Below are 26,198 nucleotides of genomic sequence, written 5' to 3' on the forward strand. Positions count from 1 at the left end.
GGGAAAGATGCTGCATTTCAAACCTCACATGGTGAAAAGCTACGAGAAGGCAGAAGGGATGTCTAAACCAAGCAAACAGGCAGAAGCAGCATTTTCTGATGAGAGGTGGGACTAAAAGTCACCAGTGATTACGGAGGTATCCATCACCTCCATCGGCTCCAAAGGCTCTTCAAGATCTGTACTTTGCTGTGAGTAGATATCCTAAACGTCCTTGTTTGCACTGGAGTCCCTGTAGCTATCTGCATATCTTTAGCTTGCTTGTCAGGCTCTCCATAGTTTTCACTGGAGAGAAAGCTGCCTATTGTATATTTAAAAGGGATTTTTCTCCAGGAGAAATCCTTTAAAATATAACAGGCCTATTTATCTTTTCTTATGTGTCTTTAGTTTTCATGGACACTTTTACTAAGTGACAAATATACTTGAGTTTAAACAAGTAATTTCCCCTGGCTGGTACTCCTTCCCTCTCATCTACTTTAACCTGCAATGAATTCAAAATGCTGAATCTGTGTCTGGATTTTGAATGTTGAGCTCAAGATTATGTTTTCCAAGGCATGGCAGAAGGAGAACCTGAAGGATAAGGCTATAATTCAAGGCAACATCTGCATTCTAAACAGGGTGAGGCAAAATAAAAGCAAATTGCATTTGCTGTTTATGTGCTCTAATATGTAGTTAGAGCCTTCTTTATGAGTTCATTGCAGGGAGATACTGTATAGGTACCTGAACACACTGCTAGGAGGTGCACTAAGAGGTTAACTTGCACCATGTTAGCCATCTGCTGGTATCTACTGGATGCAGTCGTGAAGCATCTTACCCCTCACAGCGACCTCCCACTTAACTAAAGGAACAGGACGTTCACACGCAGCATTAGCATGGTAAAAAGGCTCTTGGTTGACACCCTCCTTTAACTGGCAGCACTGGCCTTTTGTGCCCGTAGCTGCAGTTTCAGAGCGCAGTGGCGTTCACATTGACCGTGAGGTAGTGGTGGGTGGGAAGATACAGTAAAACACATTTAAAATTAGTTGTTCTCAGAAGATGAGGGTGGCTAAGATTAGTTATGCTAGAGTCATGGAAAACATCGAGCAGAGTGGAAACCGGCTGACAGTCTCAAAGTACGATAAAGGGAAAAAACAAAGGAAGTGCGATGAATTCAAATTATGTGCCGCATTTATAATGCAGAAAGGGAGACTTTCATGAGCTAAGCTGATAAAACCTCTCTGACTCAGTAACAGTAGATATTGCTGTCGGTCATAACTGCATTTTCTCCAGCTGCTGGAGTACATACAGAACGAACTTGGGCTCAAATTAAAGCAGTAAAGCAAGTTTCCGAAGAAAAAATGGAGAGGGTAGAACATGTTTTTAGCCTATAAAAGTTAGAGGAAGAATTAAAAGACTTGTTGGAGAGTTTAGAAGTCATGACTTACAAAGCAGCCTCCTTTTCTACTACAAGGGCACTGGGAAACAAACCTAACGAGTTCCTATTTCCAGTGTATAAACTGAAAATGGACATGAAACACCTGAAAAACAACTATTTTGAGCAACAGCAAATGGTCTGATTGTTCCCCTTTTTTTCTTGTTTCAGTCTCAGCTTCCTCTTTGTAGTACATGTGTTGGTAATTAAACCAACCATATTCAGTGGTCAGGGACTGCCCCAAGAACAAAGGGGTGGCATGATGTGCTCTCTGGTGCAAGAATATGGAGCAAGAGGGAGCAGTACTCATGAAATACTTGTGGTAAGCTATCACGACACGCGCTGGAACAGAAAATACAGTATCAGGTGGAGCTGTACGGGCTATAAACATCAAGGAATTCAAGACCTTGTAAGTAGGATCAATAAGTAGGATTACAACCCAGGACTTCAGGAGAGCTAAGTTTGGCTTCTTCAAAGCCCTGCTTGAAGGAATCCCATGGGTTAGGGCTCTAGAAGGTAAGGGGGCCCAAGACAGCTGGTTAATATTCAAGCACCACTTGATCCAAGGTCAAGATTGGTACTAAATCAAGCAAAGGAGGCAGGAGACCTGCAGGGATCAGCAAAGAGCTTCTGGAAAATCTCAAAGGGAAGATGGAAGTTTACAGAATGTGGAAAAAGGAACTGACCACTTGGGAGGAATATAGGAATGTTTTTGTAGTATGCAGGGATGCAACAAGGAAGGCTAAGGCCCACTTGGAATTAAATCTGGCAAGGAATGCCAAGGACAACAAGAAGTTCAACGAGGACAAGTGCAGAGTCCTGTACCTGGGGAGGAATAACCCCACACGCCAGTACAGGTTAGGGGTTCACCTGCTAGAAAGCAGCTGTGCGGAGAAGGTCTTAGGAGTCCTGGTGGACAAGTTCACCATGAGCCAGCAATATGCCCTTGTGGCTGAGAAGGCCAATGGTCTCCTGGGGTGCATTTAGAAGAGTGTGGACAGTAGGGCAAGGCCCTCCCCTTCTATTCTGCCCTGGTGAGGCCACATCTGGAGTACTGTGTCCAGTTCTGGGTTCCCCATTTAAGAGAGACAAGGAACTACTGGAGAGAGTCCAGCAGAGCGCTACGAAGATGATAAGGGGCCTGGAGCATTTCTCTTACGAGGAAAGGCTGAGAGACCTGGGTCTGTTTAGCCTGGAGAAGAGAGGACTGATGCTTATCAATATCTAAAGGGTGGGTGTCAAGAGGATCGGAGCAGACTCTTTTCAGTGGCTCCCACCGATAGGACAAGGGGCAATGGACACAAACTTGAACACAGGAAGTTCCATCTGAACATGAGGAAGAACTTTACTTTGAGGGTGGCAGTGCACTGGAACAGGCTGCCCAAAGGGGTGGTGGAGTCTCCTTCTCTGGAGAGATTCAAACCCGCCTGGACATGATCCTGTGCAACCTGCTCTGTGTGAACCTGCTCTAGCAGGGGGGTTGCACTAGATCATCTCCAGAGGTCCCTTCTAACCCATAACATTCTGTGATTCTGTGACCAAGGAAGAAAAGAGGGGGAGGAGGGCGGAGGGGTGGATGGGAAGCGAAACCTACAACTGTCTCTGTAACTTCTGTGAAGCTGCAAGATTTGTTTTTGTGAAAGATGCAACTGCACGTTAAGAACAGTGGAAGATGAGCCCGTACAGAATGGGACCAGTTGCATCTCCCACACATGGGCTGTAAACCGCTACTTGAGAGCCAGACAAGAGAGTAACCCCACGAATGTTAAACAAGGAACACTCAGTGAGCACCAAGAAGGTTAACGAGTGTGCAAACTTGAAATAAACACAAACTGGACCAACAGGGTAGAAGAAAAATAATAATAAGGAAAACATTTCAATTATTTATAATAATGTTATCAGTGTGGGCAGCAACAATGAGTCAGGAAAAACAGCTCCTGAAGAAAGAATGCTTGGCACTGATGAAGCCTGGTGGGATGACTTCCATAAACAGCCATTGTTACTATTCCAATTTTAATCTGCCTGGGAAGATTCCAGTAGTAAAATGTTTGCCTATGGGTGGTGTTAGCAAAGAAGAAAGTAAGGGATCAGCACTCTAAATTAGAGGGTTTATTTTTTAAAAAATTTGCTTTGGAATCATTAACTCAGGAGCATTGTTTCATGGCCGACAGAGCCAGCACCTGGGGGAGGCAAATAAAATGTCCTGAATAACTCCAGTCTACCTAGCTGAACACAGTGTTGACTGCAGATGTGGAATTGCTGTGAATATTCAAACAGGGAGGAGTTAGAAGTATAGTTAATGCTAGCAGCTATTTCTTTATGGAAAACAGATTTTACCATAAACTTTTTTCTTCAAGAATATCTAATTATTAAACTTGTAATAAGGACCTGTACCTGGAGGATGAAACACAGCAAATTCAAAAGCTCTCACCTCTAACAGTGAGGGTGATTAACCACTGAAATAAGGGAAACAATGGATTTGCCCAGCCCATTTCTGCAGTATAGACTAGCTGCCCTCTTGGAAGGCTTGTGCGAGACAAATGCAGATAGTTAGGTTCAGCATGACTGGCTGAAGCTCAAAGGCTTGTGGGACAAGAAATCTGAATCTAGAAGAGATTGTTATCATTGATGGAGTTCAGTCCAGATGACCTATGCTTTTTGAAAGTGACTCACTTTTAAAATGTTCAGTACTATCAAGTACTTCATCTTGGCCTTCATCACCTTAATTAAAATCACCTTTGTATAATTACTGTTGAAAATACACTTCATAAAACATATTTCCACGGCCAAGGCTCAAATTTGACACGTTTGCACTTTCCATTCACGTGCAGCCATACTCAACATCTTGAGCAGTACATCCAAATACGACCCTGAGCTGAGAAGTGTTTAGAAGGAGAAATCACAAGGCATGCTTCTAATACACAATACTAGCAGTATTTGGTTTTGTGAAAATTATCTTAGTTAATTTATTTATTCAATGAATCTCTGGAAATTTGAGTTGATATTACTAATTCCACATAAATATCTACTCTCCAACTGCTAAACAATATCCAGATATCATTCAATAGCTCACTTAACAAGACATGAGAAATTAATAAGAAAAAGCTCTTGTAGAACATTACCTCTACAGCTTCCCATCCCCACTGCCTGTACTTTGGATCGTGAGTGAACCGCCACATGTACATGTAGGTCTCTATGACTTCCGGTCGTAGGATGTAGTATTTTTCATTCTGTCTTGTAGCAATGGCCTCAACACCACCATCAAACCTGAAGGCTTCTGGTCCCAGTTTCATGCCTAGCCAACAGAAAAACATATGCTGAAACAGAGGCGTTAAAAAAGGTTTGACGTGATGTAACCTTCCAAATCAACTATCTTTTCATGTGGCACAAAGCCAGGTTACCCAGCAGGTATGTAATTGCTGAAGGATACTGCAGCACCTCCTAGTTTTAATGTTTTGTAATTAATTCAGAGTAGGAGAGAGCTGTTCCTCGTCAATGCCTTAAACAGCGGTTCCAGTTTGAACAGTGATGCTAACATATGCATTTGGGAAGACTGCCTATAACCAGCAACATGTGAAATTTTCCTTAAAAGACAAGGATATTTACTGTTCTATATCGAACTGGAAAACGCACTCTGGGACATGAAATATTGCCAGGGCTATTTCTGTAAGAAGACAAAAGATCCGAAGAAATTTCCCGCACAAAAATCCACTTTCCTTGTGCAGTTCTGTTGTTTGCAGCTTGTAGCAACAGAACTAAGAATAAAATGATTTTTTGAACATAAAACATGATTAATAGCTATACTGCATAAATTAAACTATTGCAGAGATGAACAGGGTCCCTCGCTTACTTGTATTTGGCTATACAGAAATTGGCAAAGTGAAACAAAAGCTGTCACGTTAATTACTAGAGTGAGTAGATACGGTTTGGGTGCACAGAAATTATTTATAAAACAGAGCAGCCATTCTTAAAGTTACTTTTAGATCCAAGCAGCATTTGCTCAGAGGAAACAAAGAGTTCTCATCATCATACAACTTCCACTCAGCATTACGCAAAAATACCGACAGCTGCCTTCACAAAGTCAAACTGTGAAACTAAAGTACGACTCAGTACGTACTTGTACGATCATAGGATTCATGGCAAGTCCTAGCAATTTCTGCACCAAGCTCGATGTGATGGCCCGTCTTGTCATTAGGTGCTCCGTCTGCTCCTAGAGCAAACATGCCTCCAGCAAAACAAGTGAGATGTCCCATCTTGTGTTCAAGCAGTCCACCCTTCCATTCAGCGATGTACGTCAGTCCCCCGCTTGATTTTCGAATGAGGTGGGTCTCTATGGCCTGCAAAAGTACATGTTTTCAAACCAAAAGTCCCACTTGGTAAAGGATGAAAGACAAAGACAAACTAGTCCTGTATGTTGGTTGTCTTTTCTCCTTATTGCCTTCGTTTATAAAGAAAAATGGATAATATGAGCTAGCATAACCTCAAAGTGCAGCCAAACCAGCAGAGATTAGCATCCATCAGTAACGACGGTTAATTCTGCTCCATCTTTGAGCCATTTGCACAGTACATTTTATAAAAATATTGAAAAGACCGAAAAAATACAATTACATTTAAAAATTATTTTATTTCTTTCCCTTTCTACTTTGAGCAATTTCAGGTGATTTGACCTTTAATGGTGATGAGCCATCACTTCAGCTTCCATACTTCTCATTTTAATTCTGACTTAAAGGATGTGGTTATTCATACAATTTCATGCCAATTCTATGCAGACATAACTCGTATTCAAAACACCTGCCGCAGGGAATGCACTGAATGATGCTGGGCTCTGGCTCCATATGGCATTCCCAAAGTCTAATGAATTTCCCCTCCCAGACTGAATCCTTCTGTAGTTTTCAATCAAGAGTAAGGTCTCACTGGGATTTCCAGAAAAAAACCTCCACCGAATAAAAATATACAAATCTAGAGAGAATTAGAAGTTGGTGCTGTTAGCAGTGTATGGTCATTGATTGCAAAACCCAGGAAAACAACTTTGCCTTGTGAGAGGAACAGAATTAAAACAACCGAGGAGATGCCGAAGAGGACATTAATTAGAAGCCCACACAGGAAGTAAGCAATTACTCTTTAAAGGGTAATGGAGAGGAGGTGAGCAATGCTATCATACATTCAGTTATCCAGCGGTGCTCTGGTTTGTTCTACTGCAATCGCTGAGATCCAGAAGCAGTACTCTATGTGCCTTACACAAGAGAAAAATCATGAAGTACACAGAACTATTATCAAAAAACCCAGGATTTAAAAAAAAAAGTGTTATAAAGCAAAGGCATTGATTGTAGTTATTTCTTCCCATTTAAACATCTGTAAAGGTTGTTTTTATAAGCATGAAAAACTAGAGGCATCAGCAGAATAACTGTAACAGTTTTAGGTATTAAGTAGCTTTTTGTGCCAAGAACGTCACATTGAAAAATACACTGTGTTTTCCAGTAATATCAGCGCAAAGCACTTAGTAAGGACGTTTTCTGCCCAGCTCCGGACCCACCATTGGCTCAGAAAACTCCTCCACCCCTTTGCTTCCTCCTCGATCGCATGTTTTTAGCACTAGGTACCTAGAAAAAACATACCTAAATTTTAAAGCAGCAGTAAATAATGAAGATTCCTGCGCTTTAAACAAACCCTGTACAATTTAACCTATAAAAAGAGGAACTAAATATGAAAGGGGAAGGGTGGGAAAACAGTTTCCTTAAGCATCCAAACCACAGACACTGCTGTGGGAAGATTTACAGAAGATTTACAGAGGATGAGTAGGTGTTGAACTAATTGGTGGCTGTGCATTCCAGCTGCATATAAAAAAGCTTTTCTGTCAGGTTGGGAAGCTAGTAGTGGAGCACCTAGGTTCTTTTTAAAAAATAATGTTCTTTAAAATATGCATTTTGTGCTCATTTGGGTATAAAATATTTGAATTTATAATTGAAGAATTGACAGAACAAAGAACCTACTACAAAACGTCTTCATGCATAAACAGGCAAAATTTGTGAGAAGATAGAAATAATTGGAAAAATTCCAGAATCCTTCTGAGTGCTGCTTGCATCTTTATCGAATAGATTGTATTTCGCAACGGGATGCCTTATTGTTAACAACACACAACAATTTTGTGGGGAATAGCTTTGGGAATACTTAGGCATTCTAAAAAACATGCTACCTAAAACCAAGTTCAGAAACGAAAAACTTAATGACATTTCATTAAACCTCTCAGCATGGTTTCCCCATCACAACATTTCTGGTAATAGTTGAATACTAGTCACTTAGCTGTCGAGACAGATTTTATTTAAAAATATTTAAAAATAAACATAGATTGATGACTAAATTTACCTATATTTCAATTATTTTAGTAAAGAATTAATTAAAGACTGAATGAAGTAATACTGCAACTGACAGAAATAACAGTAATCACGCTCCTTCAGAACTACAGTAACTGGACCAGAGCTGATTCTTGCAGTGTGGAAATGGATTTTGCAATACCAGCTAATCTTTCAGAGGTTTTTCCCCCCTCTTCTGGCTCAAGCTTAAAGTTCAGGCCGAAAAAAGATGACTTCCACTTGGGAAATTTTAAAATTATCCTAAAAAACTCATGTTAAGAAACTAACAAATTGATGCTAATTGATGCTAAGAATGTCACAAAATAAAAATATATTTCCAAATTAATTATTCAGGCTTGGTAAAGCAAATCATCTTCATTTTATAAATGGGTCCTATTAAGAACTAGTACATATGCCTATTAAAAGTTATTTTAATTATGTAAGCGTCTTATTTAAAGCTATTTTTATTAGGTAATTACTTGATATATTACAGACTCTCAAATTGCCTTGTCATACTTTGTACAGTCATGGGTCCCTGAGTGCTAGATAATACCTATACCAATGTCTATACCTTTATTAACGGCATGTTAGGTAACTAATCATTTCTACCTAGACACGAAATCCAGATCACCTTTGATATGCACAAGTAACCTTCAAAAGCCATAAGCCCGAGCGTGCCCAAATTGCAAGTCCATCAGCAGTCAACAAACTCCTTTTCTGGAGGACAGGAAAACAAATACTTTAACTCGGGAAAGCCTAAACTTCACTTGGAGTTACACGCTTGGAAAACAAGTTTGTAGAAGTGACTCGACTTAAGCAAACTGACCTCAACCACACAGCTTTTGTAAAGCGTGACAGGCAGAGGAGCATCTCTTCCCAGCGGGCTGGTAGCTCATTTTGTGGTACTGGGTGGTGCACCGGCCGAGCTCACAAAAGCACGGCCAGGGAGCTTACAGCAGAACTGCCAAAAGCTGCAGCCAAATCTGAGAAGTTTCTTCACGGGCCATTTACAGCCTGAGCAAAACACATTGTTTTTGTCAGAAATAGGTTTCCCTTCTCTCACTGCTATTCATCTACCCTCCAACTGAGAATAGAGAGACTATCTGCTCGCCCTGAAACAACATTCACCAAAGGCTTGCTAACAAATCTGCAGTATCAAAGTTGCCTGAAGATTGGAATAATTCCAGCATGGCATCGAAGTGTCACATTATAATGAAGTTGTTACGTGTCTTCTGGTTGTTTCAGGAACTCGATGTTAAAAAAAAAAAAAAACAACTTATTATAAAAAATCAGCACATTTAGAAAGCCTCAAAAATGTAAGTGCTTTTGATCTTAAAAGAATTGTATAACCTGTGTGAGAGGAATGTATAAAAGAAACTCCCCAATATTAACTACGGATTAAGGTGCTCGTTGAAATGTTGAACTCCTGTATTGGTAAGAGTATTTGCAGCATTAAGACATGGTAAATCCTTCCCTTTCCCCACAAGTTCAACCTACCTATGGTTTAATTTCACAATTTACTTTGAAATATTGTTAAAACAGTACTTCTGGAATGTATAATGTTTGTATAATGTGTCTGTACAATTCATTAGTATAATAAAATATTTTCAAAGTAAACAGTTAAAAAAAAAAAAAAGTACTCTTTCAATTACCAATTCTGAATCTCGACCCAAACTGCCAAAGCGCCACCTACCACCCATCTACTGAAAATTTTAAAAACTACTATTCACAGATTTAATATTTTTTTATATATGTAATATAATGGTATGAACTTCAAGAGCAGCACATCAAAATATTCATCACTGAATTTCATAAAGGTTATAAGTGCCATCAGGCTGGACTGAACTTTTTGAAAAAGTATTAATTTTTCAAGTAAGTTTGAGGTCCAGAGCAGGTCTAAATCACTAGCTGAATACATGGGCCATTGTTTTGAGTTGACAAAAAAAACCCCAAAAACCCTTAACACAAAGTTGAGAAAGTACTAGGAGGAGGAAGAAATACTACCAGTTTAAATGAAGATACAATAAGGGTCTCCAAACAGGAGCAGAGGGATGGAAAGGTAGAGTTACAATCCCATAGGGACTTGGTAGTTGCCATCTGCAGTGCTGGGGGCACAGTTCTGACAGGGAAATCAAGTTAATAGCATCATTTCTTATAAAAGGAGAAGAGGTAGCACAGTGACAAAGATCTACCCAAATGAAAAACTCAGTCTGGTAGGATTAATTCCAAATTTCATACTTGGAATCAATTTTTTTTGATCTAATTATCTACACATTTAAAAAAGATACATGTTAATTTGAATTGCAGCTGTATTACAACTGGGTCACCATCTCTGAATAATACCTTCCTGCACTGCTTGAAGATCACATGGTGTCATATCACCACAGAGATTATTATTTCAATTTACTGCAATGAGTATTCTCAGTATAAACCACTACACAGTATCTGTAAATAATCAAAAAAGCTAGAAGAATGTAGACATTGATTAGCTGAAAATAGATATATAATTGTTTGGAGCTGGTACAGTTTTTATTTCAAGTAAATGGAAATTTCACTTTACTGTTTTCCAGAATGTATTTCTGCAATTCAAATAGCAATTTCTTTCTTACAATCACAGCAAAGCGGAAAGATTGTGCAACACAAAAGCTTGCAAAGAAGCGGCTGCAAATGTATGTTCCCAAAGAGAGCAAAAGCAAATGCTAATTTGCAGATGACACCAAGTTGGGCAGGAGTGTTGATCTGATTGAAGGTCAGGAGGCTCTACAGAGGGATCTGGATCAATGGGCCAAGGCCAATAGTATGAAGTTCAGTAAGATCAAGTGCCGGGTCCTGCGCTTGGGTCACAACAATCCCCTGCAGTGCTACAGGCTGGGGGAGGAGTGGCTGGAAACTGCCCAGCAGAAAAGGACCTGGGGGTGTTGGTTAACAGCCAACTGGATATGAGCCAGCAGTGTGCCCAGGTGGCAAAGGCGGCCAACAGCATCCTGGCTTGTATCAGAAACAGTGTGGCCAGCAAGAGCAGGGCAGTGATTGTCCCCCCGTACTCGGCGCTGGTGAGGCCACACCTCGAGCACCTTCTCCAGTTTTGGGCCCCTCACTGCAAGAAGGACGTTGAGGTGCTGGTGCGTGTTCAGAGAAGGGCAACAAAGCTGGTGAAGGGTTTAGAGAACAAGTCCTGTGAGGAGCAGCTGAGGGAACTGGGGTTTAGTCTGGGGAAAACAAGGCTGAGGAGAGACCTTATCACTCTCTACGACTACCTGAAAGGTGGGGGTCAGTTCCCTCTCTCAAGAATCAAGCAATAGGATGAGAGAAAATGGCCTCAAGTTGCACCAGGAGAGCTTTAGGTTGAATATTAGGAAAAATTTCTTCACTGACAGGACTGTCAAGCCTTCAAACAGGCTGCCAGGGTAGTGGTGGAGTCACCATCCCTGGAGGATGCATCCTTAAGGGGTGTGTAACAATGGTGCTGAGGGACGTGATTTAGTAGTGACCTGGCAGTGCAGGGTGAACGGTTGGACTTGATGATCTTAAAGGTCCAAATAGGCTCCCCTTGATCACTTGATAGAGGGCAACACCTCTGACCCTCCTTCTTCGCCTATCCCTTCTGAACAGCCTGCAGCCATCAATAGTCACGCTCCAGACGTGGGATTTATTTATCCCACCAAGTTTCAGTAGCAGCAATCAAGTTGTAGCTTTCTAGCAGCACAGTGGCTTCCATCTCCTCCTGTTTGTTGCCCGTCCTGCATATGTTGGTGTAGAGGCAGTTCAGCTGGGCTGTTGGCCGTGTCACCTTCTTGGAAGAATACCCTTCCTCTGAGAGATTTCACCAATGTTTCCCCGTTGAGTCCCTGAGCTCAACTCCCAGCACTCTTCAACTGTGTTGCAGTATCCCCAGCACTCCTCAGAGCAACAGGCTGAGGGCCCGCGCTAGCACCCATCCCTCTAACCATCGTGTGTCATCCCGAAGCTTGTCACAGGCAACACTGGTATTATCCCCCTCCCCCTTCAAGTCTAGTGTACTAATAGACTGGATCCCGCTGATTCTTCCAATGTCACTGCCCGCAACTGGGAGGAGAGAGTTAGAAATAACCTGTGCCCTAGATTCCCTCTCCAACTGTCCCAAGGCCCTGAAATCTCTTTTGCTCACTCTTGGACTACAGGTTGCAGCTTCCTCTCCACTGCCCTGGTTTGAGTTAGAACTCACTCTGTTCAGTGATTTCACTCTCCAGCTCAGTCTCTGCTCAGTGACGGCACTTTCTGAAGCTCACGGAATATTTCTGCAGACAGTGGCTGCTCCTAGCAGTGATAACGCTGGATGTTTACAGTCACTGCCAGGGACTGGGATGTAGAAAGGCTCTGGCTTACACTTGCTCCTGTGCAGACCAAGCTCACTGCTAGACCCTGTGTCCCACGGTGGGGGTGCAGTGAGTGAGAGGCTGCGCCTGCGGGGAGGAGCGGACAGGACAGGTGACCCTACACTGACCAACAAGGTGTTCCATCCCATAGACATCATAGTCAGTGTAAAACTGAGGGATCACCAGGGTCAAGGAAGATCCTAGTTATGTCCTTAAGTCGGGCCCTGGGGAGGCAGCAGACTTCCCTATGAGGAGGGCCTGCTTGGAATATTGGACCCTCTGTTCCCCTGAGAAGGGAGTCACCTACGACTAAACCCTATCTCTTCTTCCTTTTGGAGGTGGTTGTGATATAGGTCATAGGTCTTTCTGACCCTGGTGACACCTCTGGTGCGGATGGACTGTCACCCACAGCCCCATACCTGTTGTACAGAGGCTCCAGGGAGGGCGAGGTGGGCAAGGAGGGAATTTGCCTGCTGTCTTGTGCGTGGGCTTGCCTCCACCCACTTCTTTCATTTAGGCTGCTGCCTTCAGCCTGGCGGCGGGAGTATACAGGGTCCCTTGACCTTGGGTATTTTCTGGTGGGTGCTCCCGTTTCTGTCTCAGGGAGGACAGCTTGGTTCCACCAGTCTATCTCTTGCTCAGCTTCCTTAATGCTTCTTAACCTTTCTGCTTTCTCTCATAGCTCTGCCACCAGGCTGAGCAGATCGTCCACCTGGTCACAGTGTGCACGGCTGTCCTCACTGCTGTAGCCATTACCCAGGAGTGCCAGGCTCTGGCACTCCCTGCAGCCTGACACCTGGGCAGCTGCATGGTGGTGTGGAGGCTGTGTCGGGGTTGCCACGTCTGCTCTGGTGAGTGTAGAGAGCATGGCTTTCTGCTGGGTGGAGACCATAGCTAAGGTCCTTCTGAGAGGGTGATGACCACCAACTGAGCTCACCTCTTGAGTGGGCAGATCTTTCAGCACCATTCCCGCTGCTCTGTTTGCTCATGCTCCCTAAGGGATGGAGGAGGAGACTTCTACAGGTGCGAGGAGTTGCTATTGCCCTGTCAATGCCAGCTGCCGGCTCCTGGAGGTTATCTCCACACCCCCGGCATTTCCCCTGGCTTTTCCCTACCAAAGGAAAACCTCGGGAAAGGTATCCATAAAAGGGAATCCTTTTATGTAAGTCTCTGCTAACAGTCCTCACTGCAATAAAGCCTGTAGCTAAATTACTTTTTTTCCTGTCTTGTGGGAAATTATTCCTTCTCTACAACCACTGTAAAAATGCTTGAGCACTCAATTAGAAGCGCTAACAGTCTCTTTCGCAGTTTGAATTGTGATTCGAGTGCACCTTGTGTTACTCCTGGCATCTTTCTCAAGAGTTCGCACGTTAAAATTATGCCCTTGCCTATCAGTCACACTGGAAGAGCTGCTGTGAATGAGACAGTATGAATTGTTTAGGTTACAGGATTGCACATCGCATGTGTGTGTAATCTCTGCTATTGACAGCACGAAAGAGAAACTCCTCAATTTTTCCCAAGCCGATTTCCTCCCCTTCCTGCTCCCTTTAAGGCAGTATGTTTTGTGTTTTCTGCTTACCTTCCTTAACCTTTACATTATACTGTCAGTCCTTACACTTGCAAAATTAAGCAGAACTGGACCCTCCTAACAAATACCCATTTTCCTTCATTCCATGTTTCACTGCTTTAAGCTTTTCAAGCAGCTTAAATGCTGTCTTCACCACCCCCTTTGCTCAACCTCCCTCAACCGATTTTGTGATTGGGAAGGCCTCCATTTACCCTTTGAGTTGTTTAGGATGTTTAACTGGAGCGCTTACAGAGAAATGTAGAGGACAGAGAACTGAAGCCATCTCACCACTTAAACGAGGGGAAACCACCCCCCCCCCGCCATCAACAATCTTATTTTTAACAGAGGGTATTCTCTTGGTGGATTATGCCGACAGGTGATAAAAATATTAAGAGATGCCTACAGAGCACACACGGAGGCCTCTCAGGAGAAGTGTTCTGCTGCTTAAAGTTGCTTGATTACAAATAAACACGTGACATAAAACAAGTTAACTCTGCTAAAGGAGCAGGGAAAACTAATTACAAACCAATGCAACGTAAAGCTGCAGCTCTATTTCCTTTAGCACTGAGGCACTTTACCACTCCTTTTACAGTAACTCTTTAAGTATGATTAATGGATTTCAATGACAATCACTGTTCTAACAACAAAAAACCAGGCATTGCATTTCCCACCTCAAGATGTCACTGTAGCTGGAGATAAAACTGTCTTGCAAGTCATAGTTACATATTTCCATACCTTAATAAATTTGAAACTTCAAAAATACGATCCAACTTCTAATTGTCCAGGGTTTCTAATCATAGAATGGTTTGAGTTGGAAGAGACCTTAAAGATCACCTAGTTCCAACTCCTCTGCGTGGTCAGGGACACCTTTCACTGGACCAGGTTGCTCAAAGCCCCATATGACCTGGCCTTAAACACTTCCATCCACAATCTCTCTGGACAACCTGTTCCAGTGTCTCACCACCCTCACATGAAGAGCTTCTTCCTTACACGTAATCTAAACCTACCCTCTTTCAGTTAAAAGTCATTACCACTCATCCTATCACTACTCTCCCTCATAAAGGGTCCCTCCTGATCTTTCCTTTAAGGACTGGAATAAGGTCTCCCTGGAGCCTTCTCTTCTCCAGGCTGGACCACCAACCCCACCTCTCTCAGCCTGTCCTCGCAGAGAAGGTGCTCCAGCCCTCTGATCATCTTCATGGCCCTTCTTTGGACCCATTCGAGCAGGTTCATGTCTTTCCTACAATGGGGGCCCCAGCGCTGGACACAGTACTTCAGAGGTGAGGTCTCACTGGAGTGGAGTAGAGAGGGCGTATCACCTCCCTCCACCTGCTGGTCACAATTCTCTTGACACAGCCCAGGATGCGATTGGATTTCTGGGCAGTGAGCACACTTTGACGGGTCATGTTCAGTTTTTCATCCACCAACACCCCCGAGTCCTTCTCTGCAAGGCTGCTCTCTCTGTTTGTTCTGGGGATAATTACAACTCTGCAGGCTGCTTTGGGGATAATTACAACTCTGCAGGTTACTTTACAACAAAGCACTATAAATTACCTCAGTCCAAAATTTTAATACATTATTCTTCCCCTAGGAATCTTCTTCATTAACAGTATTTTGACAATTTGAAGAAACAGTGAGTAGGAAAGAGAATTGTACCATGTGGTATTTCCAATAATTCAAAGATGTATAGCGTCAATTGGTTATTTATTTTAGTATTTACGGATTGCACCAACACATTTTACTGCTCTGAAGCAGCAGGCAGGTCAGGATTATCGTGGTTTTGGATGCTGTAAGCTTGTAAGCCAATGGCCTGTTTCCTTGACTTCCCTCATGTTTTCTTTGTTGAGCAATAGAAGCTTCCTTTCAGCAGTCTTCATAATTCACCAAATTTATCTTTTTTTCCAAAATCCCAATGAGTTTATTATGGAAAGTTTAAGATTTGCATTGTTCTATTATTACAGCTGTTTTGGAGATGGCAGAAAAACACTGCAGTTCTTTTTTTTAAACTTTAGATTTATAGTTGATTCTGTTTTCTTAAATATCAATTATTACAAGATGCATGAATCACATGAAAGCATAAAGTCAGAAAAATTAGGATGGAATAGGAAGTTAAAACCCTCGTTACAATTTGTTTAAACACTTCTGCCAAAGAAAAGTGGCATCTCCTTACTCTGAGCTAAACTGGACTTTAAAAATCAAACCTGATAATTTGAACAGAGAACTTTAATTTGTTTAAACACAATATAAAAGAAACATTTGAAAGTAATAAGGCACTTGCTGCTTTTGGACTTAAGACGTGTTATACAGGTAAGCTTAGACCTGAAATGAAATACCAGTGCTTATAATGGAAATGCCTGAATTTTTAAACTGGAAACAGTGGCAAACAGCTACTATAACACCCATCCATCTAATCATTAAAAATATGATTAGGTTCTAGGGGAAAACTGATAATTTACTACTGCAATTATGTTTTTTTCCCCCCGTATAGAACTATTAGTGTCTCTAAAAGCACCAATGCTCTTGCACTAAATGTACTTCATGCTGTCTGCTACCAGAAGGCTGGATTTATTCATATGCTTAAAACAGTATCAATGGAATGGCCTGAATCAAAGCATATCACTCTCAAAATATTACATTCTGTATTTTCTGAATATTTTAGAATAAATTTCTACCAGTCGCAACAAGCCTTTTTGCTTTCAAGAAAAGGATGACAAACTATTCTAATGGAGTTGTTGCAGTGCTGTCATTGTCCACATCAGTTATGTAGTTTTTAAGATCACTACAAACACAAAGCAAAACACTTCAAGCAACTTACTGGAAACTGCAATCAGCACAGACCAGCCACCAGACTGTCACCACAGTTAAACAGTCCCTCACGAAACCCTGGAGATGAAAAGGGAGTATCTGCCAATATCATGTTTTCAGTTTGCTAACATCACTTTGTTCTCTCCCTCATTTCAATGCGAAAAGAGTCTACATGGATTTGGTTTATTTATCTGAAAGGCTGAAATCTCGACAGCTCTGGAAAATATTCACTACTTAACGCTGACAATTAAACATACAAAAAAACCTCCTCAAACAAAATCAAAAGCATATAGCTTCCATTAGCAGAGTACAAACTGAGTATACCAAGGCTAGGCTCAAAAGTTAGCAATGTGTCAAAAAAAAAGAAAAAAATTTAAAAATCATCCTATACATTTCCTGTCTGAATACTCAAAATCCCAAAATTACTTTTCCACCTTCTGATACTCACAAAAGGTTAATTGCAGAGCCCTCAGTAAGTCTGCAGATGACAGCAAGTTGGGCAGGAGTGTTGATCTGATTGAAGGTCAGGAGGCTCTACAGAGGGATCTGGACAGGCTGGATAGATGGGCCAAAGCCAATGGTATGAGGTTCAACAAGGACAAGTGCCGAGTCCTGCACTTGGGCTGCAACAACCTGCTGCAACACTACAGGCTGGGGGAGGAGTGGCTGGAAACTGCCCAGCAGAAAAGGACCTGGGAGTGCTGGTCGACAGTCAGCTGAATATGAGCCAGCAGTGTGCCCAGGTGGCCAAGAAGGCCAACGACATCCTGGCTTGTATCAGCAATAGTGTGGCCAGCAGGAGGAGAGAAGTGATTGTCCCCCTGTACTCAGCACTGGTGAGGCCACATCTTGAGTGCTGTGTCCAGTTTTGGGCCCCTCACTACAAGAAGGACGTTGAGGTGCTGGAGCGAGTTCAGAGAAGGGCAACAAAGCTGGTGAAGGGTCTAGAGAGCAAGTCGGATGAGCAGCTGAGGGAGCTGGGGTTGTTTAGTCTGGAGAAGAGGAGGCTGAGGAGAGACCTTATCGCTTTCTACAACTACCTGAAAGGAGGTTGTAGGCAGGTGAGGGTCAGTCTATTATCTCAAGTACCAAGTGATAGGATGAGGAAATGGCCTCAAGTTGCACCAGGGGAGCGTTTAAGTTGAATATTAGGAAAAATTTCCTCACTGAGAGGACTGTCAAGCCTTCAAACAGGCTGCCAGGGTAGTGGTGGAGTCACCATCCCTGGAAGTATTTAGAGGATGTGTAGATGTGGTGCTGAGGGACATGGTTCAGGGGTGACCTGGCAGTGCAGGGTTAATGGTTGGACTTGATTAGCTTAAAGGTCTCTTCCAACCAAAACAATTCTATGATTCTATAACCTAGCCTAGCAGCAGGCTGACTTTGCAGAATATGCTGTTGAAATGTGGAAGAGAACGGCTGTACCACTGCTTCACAACACCTGTTCTTTTTGCTATTTCTATGGTTTCTACTTCCACACGCTGGGTTCTATAAAGACCACTGGTCTTCTGGTTATAATGTTCCGAGCAGTTGCTACTCTGTAAGAAAAATTAAACATCTAAATGTCTAAGAGTGAATTACTCTGTCTAAAGCAGATCAGAGCAGCTTTGCCTCTCTGATACCACCCATGGGACCCCCGTGGGCTGCACTGAACCAAGCTCCTTGTGAAGTGCTGGCAAGCGATTCTCCCTCTTCCTGCGAAGTTCTTCTGGGCCAAGTTACTGCTCTCTTTACAGCCTTTAGATATGCCACTTCTCTAGAACTACACTGAGGAGAGGATGAAGGCAGCATCAGAGAGAGAGAAGGAATATTTATGATGCAGAAATCTTGCAGCAATGATCATAAATAAATGTAATGGGAAAATTTGGAAAAGATATCTGACCATCGGACATCAAGTGCAAGACAACCTATTACCAGGAGTTCCAGGAAAACCGCCCTTAAACTTAGAAAATGCAGGCTGACACATTCAAGAGGGGAGGATTTGATGCAGTTGCTATGATATAAGTGAACTCACTAGGTCCATTCTTGCTCTAAATTATCATGTTGTGTTACTAAACCTACTCAAATGTGGCTCAGAGATCAACAGTATTAACTGAAAAGAATGGGATGCTTCCTGTCCCGGATAGTTGCAAAGGCTGACAGACTATTCTGTGGGCAGTTACATCCTCAAAATGTGACTGAAAGCTGAATACACGTTTGTTCTGTAAGTAGATGTTGCACTCTGTCTGTTGAAACCAGCTTAAGAAGATCTCTTCCTGTATTACGTGAAATAGAAGATTACATGCAATGCTTTTCAAAAGATAAAAATAACCTGCAATAAAAATACATTCACTTGTCTTTTTGTGCAAATTCTAGAGTTTATAAATCACTCTGACAGCTTTATAAAAATACATTCGTACTATGCTCTGATAGTCAAAACAAGACTAGCTCTGTCCCTTTTCCCATTAGAAATAAGCTCTTCTTTAAATGGCATCAACCAAATACACGTTATTCACGGAAAGCAGAAAAAGGTTTTAATCTGATATCGCACTTATTGCTTTTAACTCAAGCCATGAAACAATCTCTAGGTGGTAAAAAAATTCCAATAGAAAGAACTCTTTGGTTTTAACATGAGTTACAAAACAATGTAAGAATCACCCCAAAGCTTTACCTAAATAAATTTCAGCTTTTCACAGTGAACTATAACTCACCATATGTTTTCATTTGTGGTTTCTGGATAGCAAAAGATACTCAAATTAGGCATCAAACCTTCACATCGCTCTTTCAGAATCTGGTGAGTATATGCTGGACCGGAATGGCCAGGAATAACCATGACGTTCCCTTTGGCGTAGTCTTAAAAAGATTCCGAAAGTGTCAGGGGAAATTTATCTAAGAAAATACGAAGCAGTCTCAGAATGCCCAAAAAGAGTAGGCTTAGTCATAAAGAAAGACTGCAGCTTGTGCAGACACTTAAATTAGCTTTAATTTAGATAAGTAAGGGATCAATAGCAATAAAGCCAACATGAGGATGGGTTTCAAAACAGGCTAGTTACTCCAGTGAAGAATGTGGCATCTCAATGGAGCGCAAGCAGCCTGTAGTTTCTGTGAGACTGCAACCTCCCCGCTGTTTTCTGAACAGGCTATATTACAACGTGAAGCTATACCGCCACATGCTGCATGCACACTTTCAGCTTTGGTACAGATGTGCTTTGATATAGAGAACAGAGAACACAAATGCCATTGCTCAGAAAGTACTGGAAGCATAGTGAAATCTAGCACATACTAAGTTATCATTTGGCCCTCTCAAACACTAATACTTTGGACGGATGATGCTTGGACTACTTAAGAGCTAGTACTACTAAAAAGTATCAAGATAATAGGTACTTTAAATCTAGTCATATATAGCAGAGCTCAGTCACTGGTATTGCCGCTTTTGGTGATGCTGCTGACCAGGCAATTCTGCTCCACCAGCTCAGTCCCAAGCAGGGAGAACCAGCCACGCAGTGTGGTGACCACCACCACTTCTGCTCCCCATTGGCACCCCAGGATGCCTGCAACAACTTCCGTACCCAAGGAAGTTGTTATACTGGTATAAGTAAGGTGTGAGTTTCAACAAAGCCATGCTGCTGTACACACCTTGGAGCGTTCCTGGTACTCTTCCCTGATGATCAACCAAGAGCAGGTAGCTCTTCACCTGCTGGGTGGTTTGGGCTGGCTCCGGAGTGACCCAGGCACAATGCCACCTTGCAGCAGACAGACAGCACAACTGCTCCCATGGCGTAAGACAAGAGAGACTTTCTGATGTACCTCACTCCAACCATGCTCTAGTCACGGAAAGGTGAACCTTCAGTCTTAGCAGGAGCAGCCCAGCAATGGCCATCGAGGCACTGGGCTCTCTTGGACTCTGTTACCAGATGGCATCAATGGGCCGCTGCTGCTCCCCAGCAGAACGAGAGGCAATCGTTCTGGTGATGGTCATACCACATTTGGGATATTCGACCTGCAGTGGTTCCCACAATAGCTGTACTAGCAAAAGCACGGTTTTTACCGCACGTATCTCTGCACTAGCACTTACCCTGTGTAAGTATGTATTGAAAAGAAAAACTTGGCGTTATTAAGCTGGTGGAAGTAGAAGACTAGAAGGAGCTTTGAGGTGCTTCAAAATGCCTTCCATGGTAAGATAAATTGATATTGCATTATCAGACACTTTGTTCTCTCTTTTTGGCTGCCAACCTAATGGCTGTGCCATTACAGCATCCCTGTTCTTATGTTATAGCCTCAAAGGCACTCTAATGGAAAATCCACATTTTGGTCTGAAGTTGAAACCATGTTAGTGATGAAAATGAGGCCAACTGCATCCAAATCTGCACTTACAAAATTAAAGGCAGGATTTGCTTAGCAGTGGATACTTGGTCTTCAGATTTACTACCCCCAGAGATCACATTCTCCTTTAAATCATCACATATGACTTTTCTCTCTAATGAAAAAATAAAAGTAGTTGCAATGAGCTAGGGTTGTATTTTTTCTAATGTCACCACTTTTTGTGGTACGGGAAGTAAAAGGAGGCCTATCTCTTCCGTCAGGACAGCGCATTTCCAGATGTATGAAACAATAAGCAGATTTTGCTTAGCATCCCAAACCCTTGTCTACAGAGGGACTTCAGAAACATAGAATTGTTTCGGTTGGAAGAGACCTTTAAGATCATCAAGTCCAACCACTAACCCAGCACTGCCAGGTCACCACTAAATCACATGCCTCAGCACCATATCTACATGTTCTGCACATTCTTCGAGAGATGGACTCCACCACCTCCCTGGGCAGCCTGTTCCAATGCTTCACAACCCTCTTTGTAAAGACATTTTTCCTAATATCCAACCTAAACCTCCCTAGCACAACTTGAGGCAGTTTCCTCTTGTCCTATTGCTTGTTACACGGGAGAATACACTGACCCTTACCTTCCTACAACCTCTTTTCAGGTAGCTGTAGAGAGCAGTAAGGTCTCCCCTCAGCCTCCTTTCCTCCAGACCAAACAATGCCAGTTCCCTCAGCTGCTCCTTGTAAGACTTGTGCTCTTCATCAGCTTCATTGCCCGTCTCTGAACTCGCTCTAGAACCTCAATGTCCTTCTTGTAGTGAGGGGCCCAAAACTGGACACAGCACTCAAGGTGTGGCCTCACCAGTGCTGAGTACAGGGGGTCAATCACTGCCCTCCTCCTGCTGGCCACACTGTTCCTGATACAAGCCAGGATGATGTTGGCCTTCTTGGCCACCTGGGTACAGTGCTGTACATACATACAGTTAATAAGAGAGAAAAGTCCTGGCCTTAGTGCGCTTTCAGTCAAAACAGATGAAAAGATGGGGAAAAAAGAAGTACTATTAACCTCCTTTAGATATACATATATAGACATACACATGAAAGGAAAAAACCAAGAAAACAGGTCATTTGCCCAAGACTGTAAGGAAAGCCTGTAAATATGAGTAACTTAATACTTCTCAAGACTCAATCTGGTGTCATAAACTCATCACTTCTCCCAAAACAGCATAGTAAGGAAATACGATCAATAACAAAGCAAATTGCAGAGCCGAAGGATCATAAATAAAACACCACATAGAAATATAAGTATGAACAATCTTGATTTTTGAAAACTTTCTCGTGTCCAATTTGAATAATTCCCTGTTTCACAGAAGCTGTCAAATATACACTTTTTGTAACACAAGGTCATCGTGCAACAAAACCTTCCATTTTCATTTATAATTATCTACCATAAAATATTGATCCTTGTGTTGACCATGATCAAAATAGTCTAATGGCTGAAATATGAGGTTGAAACACAAGAGAGGAACTCCCTCCTGGATATAAAGAAAAAAGGACAACAGGAATACGTTTAGGGAAGATTGAGGAAAAAAGAATTGAACTTCTATCTAACAGCTCCCTGTGATGCATTTTTTGTTGCATATTTTATACTTTTCTTCTCCAATATCAGAGAGAACTGACTGTATTGCAGTTGGGAAAAAAAAATTAGCTGTACTTCAAGACTCTCTTCTTTCCCACATTATCTGTACTCCTCTAGCACTTATATTTGATGAAGTCTTTTTAAAAGATAAAACTAATTCTTTGAAAAAAGCCACACTGTGGTGGCAAAGACATAAATCTCTCATGCTGTCCCCAGAGCCTGTCTCTTCAGGATTATTACAGATTAGATTATTATGGAAAGGAAGAGTTAAATATCTTATTTACCTGAACAGCATCATAATACATTTTCTTGCCTTCTTCATCTGTCTTGTCCGACATCAGCCACGCCTTGAGCAAATATTCATAAAAGCTATCACCAAGCCCTCCAATGGAGACGTGATCTTAAAAGGGAAGGAAGACATTGAATAGTAATTTCATCCTCAGCCTGGGCAATAAAATACAATTACAGTTTGAAACACTGCATTCGATGGTCTCTTCCTACAACAATCTTTAATACATGTAAGACTGGAACCTGAGTCAAAACTTAAGTGGTATATAGAGAGAACTATTTCTTAAACTGCACACTTTTCCATCAAGATAAAGCACCACAGTTATTTAATATCCCCAACACGCCACAGGAATTCATGGCAAAGAAGCAAGAATCCACATGTTTAATATCTAATTGATGGAGTCTATCCCATAGAAAAATATGTTTTTTTATTCTAAAACCAAGAAAAAAAGTAGAAAGTGCTCTCTAGTGTGATCAAGGCTTTCCCCTCCTAACATGCAGCCATTGCTTTCATTTGCTCTTTTATTCACTAATGCTCCATTTAAGTCACTTAATAAAAGTGGCCAAAATGTTTTAGCTCCTTCCTGCACAGTTGAATTTCAGATTATTTAATGTATTTCAAAATGCTGACTTATATGTTTAAAAATAATACTACATGTTTGAACAGCTGACTGCTCTCAGAACTCAGCAGTGGTTCTGAAAGGAAAAAAAAAAAGACTGCTGCACCTACAGAGGATTATTGCTATCATGCTGCTTTATTCTGCCCTACGCTTACTGTGTAAAATGATCTGGTACTACGATGCTGTGATTATTCAACTGCACACGTTTAGGATGTGACCCTGCAAATACTAACACCACACAAATCAGACCATCCAAGATATATATATACACACACACACACATGCGCACGTAAAGTGTTTCTCTAAGCTCCACTAAACTAAGAACACAAGCTTGAGGTTTTCTCTTTTAACTTGGTGCTGCCTGGTAATACTAAGGGATTTGGTGTTTATCGAGTCTTCAGTGAAAGGATTCCAGAGTGCTTTACCAGAACTATGTGTTTATAACTCTGGATTTTATAGTGAGGAAGGGGGCTGCTAATTCCACCCAAGACATCCAGCATGGAGATGTGGTTACATGTATCACGCAGAAAGTCTGACAGTCATACCACAAAATTCTGTTTCTGAGAAAAGCAAAACACACGTGGGGTAGTCCAGGCTCACAATGAGAGATGCAGAAGGGTTAATGGTACAGAGCTCACACTTCCCAACTCCTTATTCTGATCTTAGCTTCAAAGTTATGCCTCTGTTGGTGGAATTCAAAAGAACATGTGGAATTTATTTTTAAACTGCTTAGTATCTTCTCTTTATGGAATGAATGCCTCCTTCCGCCTTCTGAATAGGTTGAAAAGCCATGCAAACGTAGAAGATAAGACTTCTTCCTATTCAAACTTTATTAAGTGTCTTTTTCCTCCACTCGCCTGTGACACACAAAAAGTAATTTGGTTTTCCAAATGTGTGCTGTCCCTATCCGTAACAAATACATTGTACCATCAAACCTGGGTTATAAATGGCTTTTCCCCCCCTCTCTTCTTTAGAATGAGAAATGTTACATTTCTGGAAAGAATACACCATTTATTTAATTAAATGTTCATGAAGCAAAAGGAAGAGACTTCTTTAAAAAATGAGAACATTTTCTGTGATCGAAGGCTGATCTTTGAACAGCAGCATTTAAATGACCTTTACAATTTCCTAAATAAATTACCATAGAAACCTCTGACATTTGCAAACTAAATAGCACAAGCACAGTTTCATCAATAATAAGCCCTGTTATTATATACATTATTGCAGTAGACAAATCCAATTGACGCACACTGCAGCAAATCACTGTCAGTTTACTGTCAAAATAACAAGGGCTAAATGAATTTACAGGAACAATGGCACTGATCCAACAGCGTCCTTCACAGTTACAGCACTGCTAGCGCAGAAATGTTCAGAAACTATTCCTCCCTCCCCACTTGAAGTTTGAGAGAGAATTATTCTGTCTTATACCAATTAAGAGTCAAGGGCTGTGTGGTTTTTTTTTTCCTGTTGTAATCAACTGAAAACAGCCTAGAAAGCAATCTCAGATAAAACATCTCTCAAGTCTTACATTCTGATCTTCCACTATGGGAAAAAATTTAATAAAACAGTGTCTGCAAACAGAAACAGCTGAATTGGAAGGGATGCAAGATCAAATATGCTTTTGCTGCTTCAGCATTCCAGGTCTGACCTGCATCAACATCTGTGTCCATCATTTGCATGTGCAGGAAGCTATTTCTTTGTCCAACACTACATGCTATTGGAAAGCAAAGCTGCTATAAACTGTAAGTTTTCCAGCGCACACCAATAAAAACTGGCATTTAATGAGAACAAGGAGTATATAAGACAAAATTATAGTAAAAACAGTGAAATGGCAAAGGCCATAAGGTAGAGTAAGTATCTGACTGCTTTAAAATAAATAAGGCAGAGCCAGTAATAGCATCAGCCACTAAAAAGATCTGGTCTCATGCAGCTCACCAAAAAGTTGAGCTTCTGCAGTTGACTCAGGCTGAGGAAGAAAGCAACTGGACCTGGCTCACAGAGGCTGAGGTGCCCATCTAACCAAACCCAGTGTCTGCTGCTGTAGGATCAACACTTCCAGTAGGAGGTTTTAATGCTATACAGAGCTGTGCTAAACCATCATGGGTAATGAGCGGGCACACTCCTCTCAGATCTGTAAATGTAAGCCTGAGTTTATACCAACATGCCTACTGGAGTCAAGGGTTATGCACGCTGAGCTGCCACAGGCTCTGGCACAGTGACCTGAAGGAAGCCTCGCAGCGTAGCAGACTAGAAGGCTTTCTAAAATGATGGGCCCGCTTCTAATTCATAAAAGGAAATGGCCTTTGCCTTGATGCGACAACACAACTGAGCAGTACAAATTTTCTGGACAGCTTTTTAATTGAGAAATGACACAAAGCATTCAAAAATATATTTTATTGAATAAAACACTCATTCTTTGCCTTTGTGAAAAATATCTACCCAGACTGTGGGCAGTCCCATAAGAACTCTAGAACTTAACTTCCACCTCAGCTGCTTCCCAAATGAACTATTATATCCAAAAACTTCTTCAGACCTTTCCCCCTCTTGTGTTGTCCAGCTAGCTCCAACACTGATTACCTACAGGCCCATGTCTTTTCAGACCAAGACAGTGTATCTTGCCTGTTTTCTTTCAATAACATAGGGAGGAAAAAACACAATAACATTGAGTCACATGAATGGGATGGTGGTAGACTGAACCTAAGTAGGAAAAGTGGAAAAATAAGTAGGGTCTCCTGAACAGTGATCCTGCACACTACAGAGGCTTTGAACGCGTTATGTAGATTGGAGAAGGTAGTGTACAACTAGAAAAGGCTCAGTCATCAGAAAGGGGCTAAGAAGTTCAAATACTTCAAGCATTTTATCATTCTCTTTCC

At 41.8% G+C, this 26,198-nt stretch overlaps 1 protein-coding gene across 1 annotated transcript in view; it reads right to left on the reverse strand.

Moving 5' to 3' along the window:
- Positions 1-26,198, reverse strand: part of MAN1A1 (mannosidase, alpha, class 1A, member 1) — a 111,447-nt gene that overhangs the window by 3,580 nt on the left and 81,669 nt on the right. The window contains exons 7-9 of the mRNA XM_010139225.1: positions 22,702-22,817; positions 5,526-5,745; positions 4,531-4,703 (exon numbers count right to left, since the gene is read on the reverse strand). Of these exons, the coding sequence (XP_010137527.1) occupies positions 4,531-4,703; positions 5,526-5,745; positions 22,702-22,817 (509 nt within the window). The remainder of the gene's footprint in view (positions 1-4,530; positions 4,704-5,525; positions 5,746-22,701; positions 22,818-26,198) is intronic.

This window comes from Buceros rhinoceros, unplaced genomic scaffold, assembly GCF_000710305.1.
Source record: "Buceros rhinoceros silvestris isolate BGI_N320 unplaced genomic scaffold, ASM71030v1 scaffold1117, whole genome shotgun sequence".
In the NCBI taxonomy this organism is placed as follows: domain Eukaryota; kingdom Metazoa; phylum Chordata; class Aves; order Bucerotiformes; family Bucerotidae; genus Buceros; species Buceros rhinoceros.